This window comes from Chelmon rostratus, chromosome 7 (assembly GCF_017976325.1).
Source record: "Chelmon rostratus isolate fCheRos1 chromosome 7, fCheRos1.pri, whole genome shotgun sequence".
In the NCBI taxonomy this organism is placed as follows: domain Eukaryota; kingdom Metazoa; phylum Chordata; class Actinopteri; order Chaetodontiformes; family Chaetodontidae; genus Chelmon; species Chelmon rostratus.
Genome location: NC_055664.1, coordinates 23,667,694 through 23,686,434, shown reverse-complemented (window position 1 = coordinate 23,686,434; position 18,741 = coordinate 23,667,694). Strand labels below are relative to the sequence as shown.

General features: G+C 40.7%; 1 protein-coding gene and 1 non-coding gene across 2 annotated transcripts in view; one reads left to right on the top strand and one right to left on the bottom strand.

The window, feature by feature from the left end:
* Positions 1-358: 358 nt before the first annotated feature.
* trnak-uuu lies at positions 359-431 on the top strand. The gene has a single exon. It is a non-coding gene; the product is annotated as a tRNA-Lys (tRNA).
* A 7,668-nt stretch (positions 432-8,099) lies between these two features.
* LOC121609515 (LHFPL tetraspan subfamily member 6 protein) overlaps positions 8,100-18,741 on the bottom strand; it is a 41,824-nt gene continuing 31,182 nt past the window's right edge. The window contains exons 3-4 of the mRNA XM_041941164.1: positions 12,568-12,666; positions 8,100-8,893 (exon numbers count right to left, since the gene is read on the bottom strand). Coding sequence (XP_041797098.1) covers positions 8,775-8,893; positions 12,568-12,666 — 218 coding nt within the window. The 3' untranslated portion in view covers positions 8,100-8,774. The remainder of the gene's footprint in view (positions 8,894-12,567; positions 12,667-18,741) is intronic.

Here is an 18,741-nt window from a genome sequence, read left to right as displayed (position 1 = left end):
CAACCTCTATTATAGTGGTCAAAGTAAAAATACGGACTGACTGATCAATACAGGTGGACTGTCTTGCTCTCTGATCTAGTCCATTGATAGAAAAATTAAAAGACTGATCCATTAACAGCCGAGTCAGGACTTATTAACAACTTACGTTAAACTTTCCAACTTTCCATAAACTTTCCAACCTTCTGAAATAAATACCCTTCGTTCAGCTAGAAGCGAAAAATGTGTCTGCCTGTCGGGCCATGTCACAGTGGTAAAGGTAAAATGTTGTCCATTAGCATAGACCTTTGTAACTTGTCAATAAAGTAAGATGATTGAAATTTAAAAAAAAAACATTAGACCACGTGACAAAGGAGGAAGAGCCCGGATAGCTCAGTCGGTAGAGCATCAGACTTTTAATCTGAGGGTCCAGGGTTCAAGTCCCTGTTCGGGCGGACACTACTTTTAAGCGATGATTCATAATACGAAGAGTTCGGTCTCTGAGAGATATCATCCAGTCAGAAACCGAATCGGAGACCCTTGGATCCGTGCTCCCCCCATATCTCACTTAACTTCTTTTTCACACAATTCTTTTTTCTCCTCCCCTGTCTTTCCTCCCACCATATGCAAATTGTGTGTAACTGTAGAACATGAAATCCTGCTAAGGTGATTAAAGCCCCTACATTCCCGGAAACAGTAAAGTGAACACAACTTCAGTGTCCTCACTAGCTCTGTTTGAGTGTCTATTCCACATATTAACTAGTCTCTATTCATATCCATAAGAAAATCACAGAATGAGATCATGCTGTGCAGCCTCGTAAAATCTATATGCAGAAAAACTCCATCACAGTGGAGCAATAATGTAATACTCGCTAAAACCAGTGCAGACTGACATTCACTGTGATGGATTACACAGTTTAAGTAACTTTTCCAGAGTCTGATAATAGATTTTCATGTCATACAGCAATGACTGGAGACCAGTGGCTGACTGAAACAGCAGGAAAATACATCAAAAAAATGTGTAGCCTGCATTCGCAAACATTCAGCAAAAACGTAAAGCGTACGTGTTTTGTATTTAAGGAGCAGAAACTTTAAAACATAATGGTCCTTTAATGTTCAGTAGAATCCCCCTGAGATCTTGTGCAGCACATAACAAGTGCTTCATTGCCAAACGATTGCGTAGTGGGTCCGAATGTCTAATATTTGCCTCATTACCACCTGTTTTTTGCTCTCCGGCAGTGCTCTGGTTGCACCTATCAGCAAACAGCCATCCACAGGAGGAAAATAAAGGCAGTAATGAGGTAAATAATGGGCATGGTGCAACACTTAGTCTACAGCACCTGGATTATGCTGCACAAGCTATTTGAGGAAATGTAATGGATATTTTTTGCTTTTCTTGGGCTGTAAAAAGATGTCTAGGTTAACTTAGTGTGGGTGGAAGCCATGTACAAACCCCAGTTGAGCCTCTGCTGATAAATGGACGATGAGTGTATTTTCATACAGTTTGGCTTTCCCTGAAGACAGCAATGAGCTCTGCAGTTCACACAAAATTTGATACCAATGTATTGGTAAATCAGAAAATAGGCCAACAACAACCTCCAGGTGGTGATTTTCATATCGCGCAGAGACAAATATTTGTATTTTCAGAAAAATATTCTAAGCTAAAAGCATATTTAAAAATACAAAGCTTTTCCAGTATTTACAGATCAGTAAACTCTGTTCTACAAATAAGACCTGAATAAGCTGAGAGTGAAGGCATGTTCAGCATCTTTACATCCCTGGTGTCTAAACCATCACATCACATTTTTAACCCCAAACAGCAGCTTGGCCCTTTTTGTGAAGTGTAACAAGGTGGTGTTTGTATGACTGGCTGAAGCACAATAATGTCAGTCTGTCAGGTCATATGTGAGGAACTTTAACATGGCCAACGATCTAATCCCTAATTACCGGTTATAAAAGATGCTTACCGAAGGACCAAGCTGTGTAAGTACATAAGTATTTGTGCAGTGATTGAGCTGAGATGAAGATCATGTTTCTACGAGAACGGCCCTTGCTGTAGGTGTTTGTGGTGCGGAGAGCATTTAAATGCAGAATCATAACAGATGGCATCAGTTAGGCGCTGTGACACTTCTCTTCTAGTTTGTGCTGCTTCAAAAATGACAGATGACTGATACGAAGCAGCTGTGGGGCAATAAAAATCAAACTGAATGACATTAAGAGCCTCTGTCGTAGAGGTTTCTCAATCCTGGGGTCAGGCCCCCATGTGAGCCGGCATGACATACACAACAGGTCATTAGACTTATTCGCTGATACTGGTTTAAATTGAGCCAGTTTTAAAGATACCCTCACTTCTGCATAATAAATTAAGGACTTCATTCATGTTCTTGAAACAGACTGCAAAAGTATGCCTTATGGCAGCTTCATAACTCTCAAACTCCAGGGGTCATGAGAAGCTGGGACCAAACAACATGGCCAAGGGCCAAAAAAGGCACACAAAACTGTGCATGAATGACTTTCACTGATGCCAAAATGTTTTCAAAGAAATGTGTTTGTGATGTCATTTAATTTTTAATGTTTGAGGTTAATAGTGAAATACACCTCCTCAAACATCTTAATGTCTTGCAGATTTAATTTCAGAGATAAGTTTATATTAAAAGCCGTCAAATGGGCCTTCATGGGGACGATTAGAAGTCCACTGCCTGAGTGAGCAAATATTATGTAATTAAGGGACCCATTACACTTACTTACTCACTTAGTGATTATATATGTATATATATACACTGTATATGAGATACTGCAACAATATATTGTTACTTCAATATGTTGTTGCCCAGATGACACATTTTCACATATAAGACAAAAGACGGCAGCGTTAAATCTTTAGATTAACCACTGGTATAATAAAGCATCTCACAGAGGAAACGTTTACGATGTAGCCTGATTCCAAACTGCTGGATCACTGCCCACGTCTTAAAATTGTTCAGGGATTCAAATGGAATGAACAAATGAACTGAAACAAAATGGCAGTTCAGTCTTATTATCAGGATATTAAAAACACTCTTCTCTTGTTAAACTATCGTGTCAGTGAAACTGCTTGGTGGATGATGAAGGGCACTTTGTGGGACGATCCAAAGTTTATCTAAACTTTAGGGCCCATCTGAGCATCATATAACAGAGGTTTTATTCTAACCTGAGAGCGTACGTTGATCCCCGGATAATTATGTGTATTATACTGTCACCTTGTTCCCCTTTTCAGTTCATTGTCTTCAGCGCTTTTTATCTGTTTATCCTTCGCAGGCTTTGGGAATGGATCAGGCAGCCTTTTCTCCTTTTTTAAAGAGACAACAGTTATAGTTTACTGATGCAAAACCTGCCAGATTTTTCATGTACTGACAAATCGGATGACATCACCACTCTGGATATGAGTGTGTGAGAGCGTCTACAGCTCACAGAGCTCAACAGCATTTCAGACCTACAGCGAGTGGAAAAAATGCAAATACCTATATAATACCTATAATTACCTAATAATGTTGTAGTCAAACAGCATCAATCCTTCGTGGAATGCACCAAAGTCTGGACTAATTATACTAATTATTTGAGGGATGAGGAAAAGCTTAATATGCTCTGCTCCTGTAAAAGTTTATGAAAGAGACATATGATTGGAAGAATGAGCAAAATTTCAACAAATCCTCAACGAAACAGGAATCAGCATCTCAAGACAAGACATCAGTTTCATCAACAAGGTGGTATGAAACCATGAAACCATGAATGACTGTCAGAGTTAGCTGAGGATTAAAAAAACATGTTGTTTTTTGTGAAGTACTTTAAAGCTGCATTAATCATATTTGGTCACTAGAAGGCACGGGAATACACAAACAAGCTGACAGACACGCAGCCTTGATGTTACCTTATAAAGATGGAATGGGCATAATCCCATTGGAAGAATTGGAAGTGCAATAATCACAGCTATTTTTACTCTTCTCTCATTAAAATTCCCTGTGATAAAATACCATATGCTGATCCACCATAGCCACAATTCCTGTAGCATTTTCTCTTCTCATGTGATATTTTAGAAGTACTATTCCAGTACTCCCAGACTTGCACAGTATTTTTGGACATTTACCACAGAGTTGTACCACATGGAGAAAATGTGGTGATTTACCGCTGAACCTGTGGCACAGTCCTGTGGTAGCTGTCCCAGCATTCCACACGAGTCTCTGAGTACCACAGAAATACCGGAGAAAATCACAGGAACACAAAACGGGCCACGGATAGTTACCTCAGAAACTAGGAATTTGAAAGGGTGTTTTGGTCTGCGCTTGTTCTTGACAAAAATATCTAGTTCTCTAAATGCTTTCAACTTTTTTCACCAGCTTCTTAACTTTGGCCTGTAATCTGGTGCTGTACAGGTACAGTAAACATATCATTTCTCTATCGCTGTCAGTTGGCTGAATGTAACTTGACACAAACAGCAGTTTGAAGCTAGGTCTATAGCTGCTGAGGATTAAGGGATCAAGGCTGGGCTGTTAAATAGGAGTTGAACTACTGTTTGCTTGAAACTGAATAAATACTTTTAGTGGTCAGAGAGCTGTTTACGACTGATGAAACACTTGGATTAACTTTAATCCTGGATGAGCTCAGCCGGGGCAACCTTTTGGGGACAGGTGATGCACTTTCTACCACCTCTTTAAAAGCAGGATAGTACAATAGGATTAAAACAGCATAAAAACAGCAACAGATTTAGAATCCATTGCACACTAACTTCGGTGAAGGATGAACGAATCAGCATGTTTCTCCGTGGACGCTTCTGCGCTGCAGAGTGTTGATAGCAGCGTTGATTATACTGAACAATACCTCCGTGTTGTGACAGTTTTTAGATAGGAGCTCATAGAATGCTGCTCTTGCATCTTCTTTGCATAAATATCACATTACAGTTGGTCTTCCATAGGTTCCTGAAATATTTGGTTCTTTGGTCGTCTGTTATGTTCGATCTCTATAGGGGTTTATGTTTCCTGAGTAAAGAGAAGGCGGTGATTTTTTTTTTTTCAGTAGTGCAACACAATCCATTCAGGGACTCTCTTCAGCTTTGAATGGAAACTGTGCCATCTCTGCAAGCTTTGAGACGCTTGCACGGCTTTTTTTCTTTGAGGCTGAGCCCAGAGGTTTGGTTTCAGTTGTATGAAAATTTGTGAGGTGGTGCTTTTGGTCTTCAGGAACTATAAAGTTGCTGTAGCCAGGCGTCACCCAGGCAGGGAAATAATGCTGCTGCCTGAGTTTTAACTTTAACTGAAATAGCTTGAAAGGCGACGCCAGCCTGCATCCTCCACTTTTTTACTGATGCTAACTGCACACAAGGAATACATCTGTGGGAGGATACTAAAGCTTTTTCTCCCCTTCTTCTTTCCTCCCATCCCTCAGTCCCACTCTTCCCTTACCAGGAAATAGCTTGGAGGAGATGATGGAATTAAGTGGTACAGAGGGGGAGTGAGGAGATGAGGAGGCGAAGTGGGACTTGGATGTTTATTACTTCTCTATTATGAAAAATTGGCATCCAGTATTGATGAAGTGGTCCAGACAGAAAGCCCACAGGTTTGGTTCGCTAAGGATGTCAGAGGAGTTTGGTCAAATTATTTTTTTGAAAGCAAATAAAGAACAATAACAAGATTAGGACTTTACAAAACAGAGAGGGCAACACACAAATTATCTAACGGATCTGTCATTTTGTTCATTATTATATTTATGCCCATTTAAAATAAGTAGATAAATAATGATAAAATAGAATCTGTGAAAAGCGGTCATCCTGATGGCTGATAATCTTGGGCAACATCCTCAAATATGTCCTCATTCGTCTAATACAATGTGCTCATCAGTTACATTTTAATTTTAAAGCCCATGTTAAACCCACACAGGTGATTTGAATGATTCTGGCTGATTAGAGTCCTGTTAGCTTTGTTGCATGTTTTGGGTTGGGGGTAAGTTTATCATAAGCCTTTTCCACAGAAAATATGTTGAAGTAGGAAAAGCACAGGTGTAAATAATAAAGTGGAAGATGGCTGCATTCCATTTGGTTTCAGGGTCCGACAATTGTGAATGCTGGCTCATGTCACGGCTGACTGGGACTCTTGAACAGAGCTGAACCATCGTTAATGTTACTACTATCACCCGTGCTTTTACTACTAACAAATCAAAATGTCTGCTGTTCAAAAGGCCTATTCTGGAGTCCAGTCATGGCTCACTATCTTGCTATCCTGCAGCAATATCAATTATGCAATATCTTTATGGAGATTGGTGTTACGTTAGCACAAAACCTTTTTTTAAGAAGAGTCGCTCTTAAGGACAGTAATTATCTAGCTAGAGTACTGTCGGGGGAAAAAATAATTAGAAAGAATTAATTGATGTGGAAGTATCTAACTGGCTGCCAAGGTTGAATTCTCTAAAGGCGATTCAGCGCTTTCTCCTTTAAATAATGCCAGCTCCAATAATATTAAAAGATTCTGCACAATGTAGATCTTTTCATCTGACGTTGCTTGTGTTTGCCTTTAACTGTGGAAGGATTCATTTAGTGGTATGATTGTGTTTGCTGACTTATCTTTGTTTTCTTCCTTTGATGGCTTTTTACTCCAGCCAGACAATTAATTAGTAAAAAAAAAAACAAAAAAACATTTTTTATGTAAGCTTCTTTTTGGAGCCAGCCCAAGCATTTTTGTGTCAGCTAGGCTGATTGAAGCTGATCAATTAGCTCCCAAGAGCTTCCCAAATCATAAATCGTATGGCCATGGCTGAAAAAAGCATCTCAAATTTTCAAACAGATACATATTTTGTTATTTTGGTTATGTTCTGGTTTAAGTTTTGGCTAATTTTTAACAACTCCGACAACTACACCCAATTTTGGCGTCAAATACTAAAACCCTGCAGGTTTGAAAAGGGTCAGTTCACCCAAATTACAAATAAAAATCTTTCCATATTGGTATTGAACCATGCAGAGAGTTTTGGTTTTATTTCTACAGTTTTTGACATATCTGCTAGAGGTTTTTGACTTTACTCCAATACAACAGAGGTTATTATAAATCAGTGTGTGGTCCTCACAGCGTTACAACATGACACAAATCAGTTACAACAGTTGTGATATCCCCTTTCCTCAGCAGCTGATGAGAGCAGCTGTACTTTCCAGTTAGCACATGTTTTAAGACAATCAGCCGCCTACGAGTAACAAGACCTCAGATTGAATGGTGCACCCTGTCAGTCTGAGGTACGAGTAGTGATATGAAGGAGGGAACGCTCCAACTTGACCCCAATGTGTCAGCCTCTGCTGATGAGGCATCTGGTTGGCACTCTGTAACAATCGCTGGTGATATCAATCAGCACAGCAGATCAGAAAGAGCAGAATGCAGAGGAGCCATGCTAACATATTAAACAGAGGAAGTACAGAGAGAGAGATTTCTCAAGTGGGTTACCATCATCTGGGGGACGCCGAGCATTGTGAGAAAATGGGCATGCTAATGAGGGCCAAATACATCGTGAACAGCTGCATTGTAAATGAGCTGACTTTGTACACTTGAGCTTGGATGAATCTCTGAAGTGTTGTTTGTTAATCAAAGGAGGAAAATGGAGAGGAACAAATGACTAAAAATAGCAACTGAAAAGCAACGTGCATCTCGCACCTCTGATGACCTGCATGACTGAGAATCTTCACAAACGCCGCTGACAACACGCACACAGCTGCGGTAATTGCTATGAAAAGGTTACCGTTATTGTTATTCACGCTGTGACGGCAGGTTGAGGAAGCTGATGGATGCACAGCTGCTCTGGGTGCCAGGGTACGATTGCATCTCGGGCTTTGTCTGGAGGACTCGGAAGCTTTGAAGTGGAGTAACCTGATCAAAAGGCAAATAATCTGACTAGAGGTCACCGGATTTACCTCATCAATAACAGGGATAAATTCAATTCACAGCACTGTCTGTCCTCATCCTCTTTATCGATCGGGGTAAAAAGAAAAAGACCACTACCACTCTCACACTACCAAGAGCAAGAGGTCATGGGAAAAGCGTTTTAGTGATGTGAGTGCAGGCCTGTTCAGTGTATCGCACTCTGTGACTGAAATAACCTGAAATCCAGAATTTCAATAAACATTTATTTACAAAACGAAAATAATGACAAAGAATAATTTGAAGAGTGAATACAAAACATGTGCTAATATGATAAAACACATTATCATACACAACAAATATCTAACGAATGTGTTAAATAAACTATGCTTAGATTTTTGGGATCTGAAAAGGCTGAGTGGAGGAAGCAGGCAGCCAGTATTGGATTGCTTTACGTTATAGGGATTATTGCATTTCAGTTTGTTTATAAGGCAAAAATGAGACACGAAGAGGAAACAGAAACACTTCACATAACAATGAAGCAATATTACTTTTTTCTTCTCTTCATCACACGGCGCACTATCACATCAACATTGATAACTGAAGAGCAGGAAGACAAAAAAAAGGAGAATACTCTTTTCATTAAAGAAATAGTTATGTAACAATTTTACAAATAGGATTGGTCCATACATTTTTCATTGAAGAACAGCTTTTAAGAGAAGAACCAGTTTTCAAAGCCATGTGTGTGCTGCATAATGAAACAGTCCCTGCAGTTGCCAGATGAGTAGTGTCCCATGATGTGCAGAGCACCATAACGACTTGATGTCTTTGGTGCCTGGTGTGCTGTACTGTTGTGAGTCCACAGAGTCAGAGTCCTCTCCCTTCAGTCGCACCGCCTGAGGTCTGCCTGTCCCCGTCTCTCTGATGCTCTCTTCAGTACGGGTACTGCTTCTGCTTCTTCCCGGCGAAACAGGACAGCCAGGTGCACAGCAGCATGGCAGCCGCCGCCCCTGCCCCGGTGCAGTAATACGCCCAGCCGATCTGGCAGGACCCTGCAGACGAAAGCAGAGGATTCAGGATGATGTCTTTCCACGCTTTATTTTATCTGTGTGTCTGTCAGCTCACCTTATCTCCAAAAACCCCTGAACGGACTTCAATAAAATTTGGACAGATTAGTCTTTGGCCAGGGAGCACCTGATTCCTGCACTGTTTACTCTACATTTACAGAGCCGTTTTAGGACAACTGTTTAAAACTCTCACATCACTTTGAGATTGAGATCAAATAAACGGCAGGAGGATGTGAAATTGCCTGCATCTGCAATGCTAATGTTTAAGAGATTAGAGACATTTCAGTTTTAACAAGGCTTTAACTTGTTCCTGATGTCGGTATAGGCTCTATTTTCTGATAAAACTATGTTTTTCTTACCTTGTTTGTGCTATAATTTCAGTATCTCTACTTTGTATTCCTGTGTACACACAGCGCCTGTCCTGATTCCAAGATTTCAAGGGTATATTTGCAGAATTAAAGAATCTGGGGGTGCTTGGAACAATGTTTCTGGCCATAACAGCATGTTGTAGAACCATTCAGAACAACAGATGTTTGATCTTCTATTTGCATGTAGGCAGCACTGTGACGGTAACAGCCTACTGATAATATAACTGTTATGATCATTTAAAATGCATAAATCTATTTGTGTGTATTGTACCACAGGAATACCACTCTGTACTTGTATTCTTGCCTTAGATCCAACAATGACATTTTAGCGTTAAGAGGCGAAAATGTTGTGAGCTGCTTAGCATTTCTGTTCAAGCCACAACATTTCCCTTCCTCTTGTGAAAGAGTCGGCATTGTTGAAACAAATGCACTGAACATAGCTTAGCTTCATTTGCAAACAGACACTCTGGTATGTGACAAATGAGCTCTCACAATGCAGACTTTTAGAGAGAACACCAGAGATGAAAAATGCTGAAACTGAGCCAACACCCATAAGCACACATAAATTAAAACATTAAGTGCCTCCTTAAGACGCATCTTCTCTAATCCTCAGAGGAAATTATGTGCATTATTAAACAAGGACATGACCTACATCTGATTCTAAATTTGGAAAATGTTGTGATGACCATCAAGACATCTCATTTTAAACATCAAATTTTGGGAGAATGTCGAGTTATCTAATTACCAGCTTGGTGGGAGGAGGAGGAGGCATCATATTAACAAATTACATCAAATCATCTTATCACTGTGGAAACCAAACTGAAAAGACTCATTTCTCTGAGTTTCATTTTCTCTGAGTTACAAATAACTTTCTGTGTCAAGAGTCACATTTAATTAAAATTAGCTTCCCCTCTATTTAAATATTGCTGTAATGTATATATTAACACAGTGTTGGAATATTCCATTGGAAAAACATGTCACGTCAAAGCAATGACCCGGATTTTTCATACACTTTTTCACACTGAACATGCTTTCAATGAATGTGTCCTGCAGCTACATATTCAAATATATCTCGAAATTACAAAAGCACTGACTGCTGTCTTCATTACTAATGAACAAACATATGAGAAGAGATTCCATGCACTCCTGGAGAACACATCATTTGTGCGACATCCAGCGCTCTCACGGGAGAACATCACAGCCTTGTCGAGGGCGCCACCGAGATTGAGGTGAAACTGAAATAACTACGTTGCAGTCATTTTCAACGAGCAAATTTAATTTGCCAGAGGCACTGAACAGTACATCGTTGCAAACACGCTGCTAACAATAATTTACATGTACTACGAGCCTGTTCTTTCAAAGTGGAAATTACAAAATTGCAACTTATCCAACATAATTTCTTCTGATGACATGGTCGGAAATGTCAGTAATTAAGATGATGCGTTTAGGATTTTAAATCAGTCAGAATTATACTTGGCTGAATTATATGGACACGGTTTAAATTTAAATGCTGCTGACACAGTGGCAGCAGTAATCTGTCTAAATTCATAATTCACATGACTTGAAATCTATAAACACAGTGTTTCGTGCCAGGCAGGGGCAAAGTGCCTGCTGGAGCTGAATTTTTCTTCCTTCCTTCTTTTCTTTCTCTCTCCCTCCCTTCCCAGTTTTCTCTGCAGGTGCTAATAACATGATTGGCTTCCACCTGTGCAATCCAGGTGTGCTGCTCATCGAGCTGGCCCGGCGTCGTTCAGGGCACTCCGTGAAAAGAACACGTCTCAGGAGTTGACGCTCTTCGTTTTCCCTGCTCTTGGCCTGCCTGAGCTGTTGTTCTACTGATTGAGCAAACTTGTCAAGCATCCCAGAAGAAGGTGTGGTGGGAGAATGAGGATGATCAGGTGAGCTGGGGTAGACTTTTCACACAAGCTGTCTAGAGACATGAGGATTATTGGTTGGTGCCTCTGTATTCGTCATGGTGAAGTAGTTTTATTCAGATAAGCAACTTAGTTTTTTAGTTGGTGCTTTTGTATTCAGAGGTAACACTGACCCTGGTCTAGTTTTGTTATATTGATCACTTTGTTCTGTCCTCCCTACATTTTGACTGATTTTTGCAAGTATTGTGATGAGCTAAAAATAAGTCACTTTCATTTTAACTCTGACTTTTAGTCCTTCAAATTCTTGGCTTGTGTTATTGACTCAGTTTTCCTGTATTTTGAATAAATTCAGTGTTTGTGGTTGATCTTTCTTATAGCACCACCATCAGGTCAAAATGTTCATTTGATTGCAATGATGTTCACTGATGACATTCATGCTTCCAAAAGGATGAAACTTTTAATTTTGAGCAGTGCGTGAGTTTTGTGCTTGTGCTTCAGGTCAAAATGTAAACTTTGAATACATCACATCTCATAACCACTCAGACTGACGGGAGATGAAGCAGGTAGAGTTTGACTCCACCGACTTCCATTTAGTACCTCGCTTGAGATTTTTAGTTATTGGACCCAGAACTGGTGAAGCTGTAAGAAAGGAAATGTCAGTGCGTTGTTAATTTTTTGTACGTTGCGCCCTACAGAAGACACTTTGGGAAGGAATTGTTTTGTAGCAAGCCTCACACCTTTTCACTCTGCTGTTGGATATTTTAGTAATCCAGTTCAATTAACACATAAACACTCTGCATATCCTTTGTGTATGTGTGAAGAAAAAAGTAAAAATGACTTTTTCAAGTGGCACACACTGTCATTGATCTAAATTGAAAGAGCACATCTAAGTGTACCCAGTGTCACCTGATCACACAAGTTACAAGCTCAGCCACTTTACCAAAAACGTATCTTTGACATTTAATTATTCAGATCAGAGTAAATTAATTTAGTACATCAAGTGAAAAAAAATAAGCTATTTGATTAGCATCAAATAAAAGCAGCTGCAGTATGAATAGCTCTTCCACCTGCCTAGTGTCTGACACAGTGGTATATTACTGTCTGTGAGATAGTCCTGAGAATGCCAGCTGAATACAGAGCACAAATCTGCCTCCTGCTTATTCTCAGCACATATTTATAGGTATAAAACACTTCAGAAATCGACAGCTACTGGAGATTCTGTAGACTTATCATACATTTTAAATACCAAAGAATTGTCTCTTCAGTATATGACAGTTACAGAGTTGTGCCTGTTTGGTTTCTAAAAAAGCCAAAGTCAATGGCCAGATACAGAAGTCTGTTCTCTGTTTGTGACTAGGCAGATGTATCTGTTCTGGGACCAGACCATTCATTTATGTGTGCCTTGTAGACGTCTTACCTAGCTGAAACTGGTCTGAGCTGTTGTTGCAGGTCTGCTGTACTTCCTCACTGTCCCATCCCAGTGGATAGAGTGCACAGCCGGATCCTATGAGCAGACCTGAGAACAAGAGAGAGGATCTGTCAGTGATGAAGGAATCGCAGAAACTTCACTGATCACTGGGGATTCAAAAAATATCACAAAAGATGGCTGGAGGCGGACGAGACACCATTTCTGAGGGGAAACTGCGGCAAGGACAAACTCTCACCATCAAGGTATTCAATCAGCTCTTCGAGGAAGGTCTGCATTGTTTTGTGAGACCTTGCCTCTGTGGATTTTCATAATTTAAACACTTTTTTCATTAATGAGGAAGAAAAATGCAAAGTGGTGTTTTTTTTTCCTTTTCTGCATCCAGATATCAAGCAAGGTGAATTTAAACTCAAGTTCTGTTTGCATTCCCTCTCATTCTTTGGTTTATGTTTTAATTAAAATGACCAGAGAGACAATGAGCTGCTGCTTTCCAATAGAGTGAATAGAGTGATGCGTGTCAGCCCACCTCTGATTGTTTTTTCACCTTATCAACCGTTTCCAGCAGATACTGACGGGGAAGGCGGCTCTGACCTGTTCCAGCAGTTTTACCTCTCAACAAGCCTCACATCCCTTTGTAAAACGACACGGATTGTGATTTTTAACACTTCATCACGTTTTTACTGCGACAAAACAAAGCGCTCCTCTGCCAGCAGCTCACAAAACCGCTGCAAATGAACAACGGACATATGCAAATAGCTTGGCAATTTCTCACAGAGGCAACAGCGGAAAAAAAACAAGCATTTTCTGGTACGCAATAATTACTGTAAAACTCTGGAAAATCCTTGAGGGACTGCTTCATGTCAGTGATTAAAGAGACTTATAACTGTGCTTAAAGCTGCACACAGAGACAAGAGCAAAATCTAGTCAAGGCCATTACATTAAGGATTAATATCCTCAATATTAGCCTGCAACCAGGTCTTGACAAGTTATTCCCTGGATGCCAAGGCTGTCTCTTGAAATTACCCTGTGGGGGCCCCTGGTAGGTGGCTCTGCTATCACATTAGCTTAATCCCCTCCGATGCGTCTGCCCTGCTATCAGTTTAGGGATGTGAGGATGGCAGCAGAGGAAGGAATGCAAGAAAGCTCTGCCTTCCAACCTGATTACCCCTGCCATCCAGGACTGCCGTACCACATCTAGGCCAGATAACAAGCTGGAATTAATCCATGCTAATGCAGATGGGCTAGACAAACCGGCTAACATCAGAGGTGGACTAGAAAAAGTGAAAAAGACATCAGTGTTTTCGCTAGTCGCAGCCAAAAGGACGGCGAATGTCATCAGTTCGGAGAGAAGATAGACTCACTGATTATGGCACCTGTGGTGGAAAATCAATTCAGTGAAACGCTGGTATGTTGATGAGAAGGAAGGGATATAAGAAGGCTCTGACCAAGTGTCATTACAGCTCAGGATCAGAGGGGATCCGGGGATTGTCATACATAACAACTCGGTTTCTTCTTCAGACCCTTAAGAGAACTTCAGACGAATTTCTGCTCCAGACCTAAAATTACCACCTTTAGCTGAGCAGTGCTGCAAAAGTAACGCAGGAGCATTGGATGTAAATCCCAGTACAAGCAGCCCCTGTGGACCCTGACGAACATAAAACACAACTATTCTACAAGGTATACAGATGAAATTAGGAGCAAGTGAGCGTACACACACTCATTAAAATAGTCTCAGTTATATAATGTTATCAAATGTGTTTTGATTTAAATTTGTAACAGTAAAGACTGTAAAGCATGCGAGCATTATAATGTATTCATGATTAATATTTAACAAAATCAAAAATTCTCTTTCAAGTGTTGTGTAATACAGAGGGAGATACAGCAGCATGTAATCAAATTGAATTTCCTTGCCGCACAAGAGAGGAAAAAAAAAATAACACAGGGCAAAATGTGGCTTTGCTTCCCAACGACGGTGTTATTCTATCTCGCAAACTGTAATATTTCCATTTGAAAAATCAAGATTTATGGGGATTCTCAGTCTTGCTTTGATAAACACAATGTTACAGTGATCAAAACCATAAAGAGCCTCTGCTCTGGAGGCACCGCAGAGAGAAGAAAAGGGAAAGAAAGAGTTCAGTGAATAGTTTCCGCATCAGGTCAGATGATGATGTTGGGATGCTGAAAAAAAAAAAACACTACAGGAGGGAGGGAAATTATTGCCACAACAAAGACAAGAGCTCAGTTCCATTGTGCAACCGCATAAAAAAAAAAACAAAGGTTTCTGGGTGAACCATCAGCGTTTTCTGTTGTTTTTGGGGATAAACTCACTGAGCCTGCAACACTGCAGTGGGTGAAATCAATGTGAGCACTTGCATGTTACCATGACACTACTGAGACAGATACCGCAAAACACAAATCACTGTGGGAGCAGATGAACACAAACATAAACACACTGCCAAGGTGTAAATAAACTCTAGCGTGTGGCCTTACATTTCTCTTCTGGCTTTTATTTATTTGATTTATTTATTTTTTCCCACTTATAGTTAATTCCATCAAATCCCATCCTCCACACTCACAATGTGGGTTATTGAGAACCAGAGGTAGGGAGGCTGGAGACTAGGATGTGGGAGAAAGATTACAAAGAATGCAAAATTTCCTTTCACATAATGTTTATGAGGCAAGCTGCTGGAAAGAAGTGTGAACTTGTGTGAGGCGACTACCTCAGGCTCTGATTCTCCATGCGTGCTGTTGTAGATAGATACTTCCAGTCCTTCTTATTTCCTAAGCTGACACCGATGCGCCCCAATCTGCACAAACAGACAGTCAGGGATTTGTGTCATTTAGCGTGTGGTTGTCGGCTGCAGCAGCTCCTCTCAACCTCTTTGGCTTGTGACCTCTTAGACTGAGGCAAATTGTTCTCATGACCTCCCATCACAGACTGCATGTGAAGACACATTGTATTATGTAATGTGCTTTTTCTCCTTCCATCAATCATGTTGTGAATTCGCCTAAATTTCTTGACCTAAATCTGGTGTCCTGGCCCCCGGCTTGAGAACCACTGAGCTAGCGGATGTGCTACGGTCACAAGCACTAAACCACATGCTAGACTTCATAAGATAAAATTCCTCCCGCAGGGAAAAATTGTTTACTGTAGCAGAAAGCAGAAATGCATGCAAACAAGGTGATGTATTAGACTTTTGAAATGCTAATGTCCACTCTGCTCCAAATTAAAGAAACCTTCAGTGAAGCTGATAAGGTTGTGGTACCAGACTGGTGGGAACTCTCCATGAGTTTAGCGGCTAAGCTATCCAGCTGGCACAGTGGTCGATAAATGGCTTGAGTTTGTTCTTTATCAGGACAAACACTGACCTGAAGCAGATGACTGTGGTGAGGGGATGCAGTGGGCTTGAAGCGCTGACGATGTGATGAAGTTTGACTTGAAACACTGGCTTTCTGTTTATGGATTTTTTTTTTAATCTTGTGTGTTTGCCTTGAGTTTCCAAAGGCCCAAATAACTTCAGCCTAAATGAAAACACCTGTACTGGCTCCGGCAGAGGTCTTTTGTGAATTTCATTGCTTTCCCCAAACCACAGAAAGGTTCTCTTCTATTTCAGAGAACATGATCAACTTCACCAAGCTGCTCATTTTTCTGTGAGCAGATGGCTGTCTCATGATGAAATCATTGCAATCTCCACTGCCATGAGGATAGTGCTGAAAGTCACCAGAAGGCTGTTACTGCAGCTACACAGCGACTACATGACAAGGTAGAACAGAAGGGCAGGAATGATCATAAATGTGAGAAATCTGCCATCACCAGCATCCACAGACACTTCGCGTGCCTTCCACGGAGGCTATTATGAATCAAAATAACTAGTTACCCTTCAGCAGCATCAACTGTTCCCTCAGGTCAACCTTAAAGATGCCCTCAGCTTTCTGGGAGATCAGAAGAGGTTCAAGTGCAGCTCTATCAACCCATGCCTGGGAGGTTTGTTTGTTTACTTTACTGCTTTTTGCCTGTTTGTGAAACCTTTCCCCATTTTGGAGCCTTGTTTCAGTTTCTATGGCAGCCAGCTGATGCCCGATAGTCTTGTCTAGTGGAGGAGGTGAAGAGGAAGAGGACAGGGTCAGAGAGAGAGCGCAATGCACAATCTAAGAGGCCAGACAACTTATTCACAGATTGAGTTTCAATTGATCTCCATGCAATCGTTATCCAAATGACTATCTCAGGCCTAATGGCTTTTCTGAAAGGCTATTCTATGAACTGAGAAAGAGTTCTGTTAAATGGACTTAACCGAATACAATCGGTCCCACGTATCAGTGTTCAGTCCATAAAATCTGCTCTAATATAGTGAACTTTCTTCAGTGTATCCTTGCCGAAGATTTCATCATCGTAGCTGAGCTCACTTCTGAAATCGCATTTCGGTGCTTTAAAAAGCACACAGAGCAGTGTTTTATTCCATCAGAGCTGCTCCATTGTTCCCCATCTTTTTTCTGTCAACGCTTTTTACCTGAATGAAAAACTGCCCCCTTTTCATATCCACCACATTCTCTGATTTAGGGAGTGCTGATGCCTTTTGTCAAGCCTTCTTGCTCTCTGTCGGGAACCAAGGAATTTCTTTACCCTCCTTCATGCCCCGAGACAATACCATTCAAGGTTATCATTCAAAAGGCCAAAGAGGACAGAGAGAAAAGGCTGCTGCTAAGCTGGAGAGAATTTTGGTGGCCAGGGAATTGGAGTGAGGATGTGCCTGAATGAACCGGCTTAATGTAAGACATTCCCTTTTGGGCTTGGAGGATCATCCGAAAGAGGGAGGGAAATGTAAGAGTAGCCACACCTGGGAAGGCAGGCCTGTGCCATGCCAAAATATCTACATTTTCGTGTTCTTTGGAATTTTTCTGTTTAAAATCCTTTTTTTCTTATGGCTGTTGAAAATGTTTGCCAGTCCAGTCAGATTAGTCCAGTTCTTTTCAATGCTTTTCATCTATTTAAGCAGTTTTCATGATATCAAATCCTGCTTTTGACGCTACGTATCGTTATCACATTAAAAGCCTTCAAATTTCTTAACCCCACGTGGCTTTTATTGAGAAGCAGCCACAGGAAATGCAATATTTTTATCACTGACGTCGGTGCTGACAGCGACTATCTCTCAAAAATGATCCGTTTTAAGAATCACAAAGGAGTCATGGACTATAGACGGTGCCATGCTGTTGTGCCGTTGTCCCATTATTCTGATTCCCTGTGTTAAGGCCCGCCCCTGCATTGCTTTTGATTGGCTCTTGACCAACTACCATAACTAAATGTCTAACCCTAACCATGCAACGAAGTAGCTGCTCGGGGAGTGTTTGCTGTAGTATTTAACCACACTTAATGACAGCACAAAAACACACCAAATCAACTAGGACTGACATCTTGAGGATTTCAAATTCAAAAGCTATTTTTTGCAATCTTTCCTTTACCTACATCATAGCAGGTCAATTGTGTGAAAAACTCAATTTAACAAAATAGCACATTATATACTTCCTCACATGGGAATTAGTCAATAAATAAATTCTTCAATGTAGTTTATAATATTTAAAAAATGTGTGTGTCTGGTTTTTCTGAGCCTTAATGAGAGAAAGCGACAGACTCTGAGTCCCACAGTGTCGCTTCAGCCTCAACGGCCCATGTGACCAATCTGTCAACAGACCCAGCTCTGCATGATAAGGCATGCTCTTCCCTTTACTTGAAACACAAGGCACACATCAACACGTGCAGTTTGCATGCCTGCTCTTCTTATGATGCTTTCATTCTCTCTGTCGTTCAAGTTGGATAAACACAGTCGATTTGAGAAGAGCTTACTCCTATGTGAGCATTTCTGCCAGCAAAGCTGGTGTTTTTATGTGAGTGAGACGAGGATCTGGAGATTCAGTTGAAACGTTAGATTCTTGGAGCTGTGAGAGATGGAGGATGAGGGGGATGCAGAGAAAGGAGAGATTTAAAGAGGGTATGTGAAGTACGTGTGATATGTGATGTGCAAAGTGTGCAAAGCATATAAATGCTGCCTGTGGCTGGAATTCAAGTATTATTTAGCCAGTAGCCCACTCACTGGTTTTCTACTCATTTGCAAAGCTACATCAAGCATACGAACCAGTCATCATTAAATTATTATTTTTTAAAATAAATAT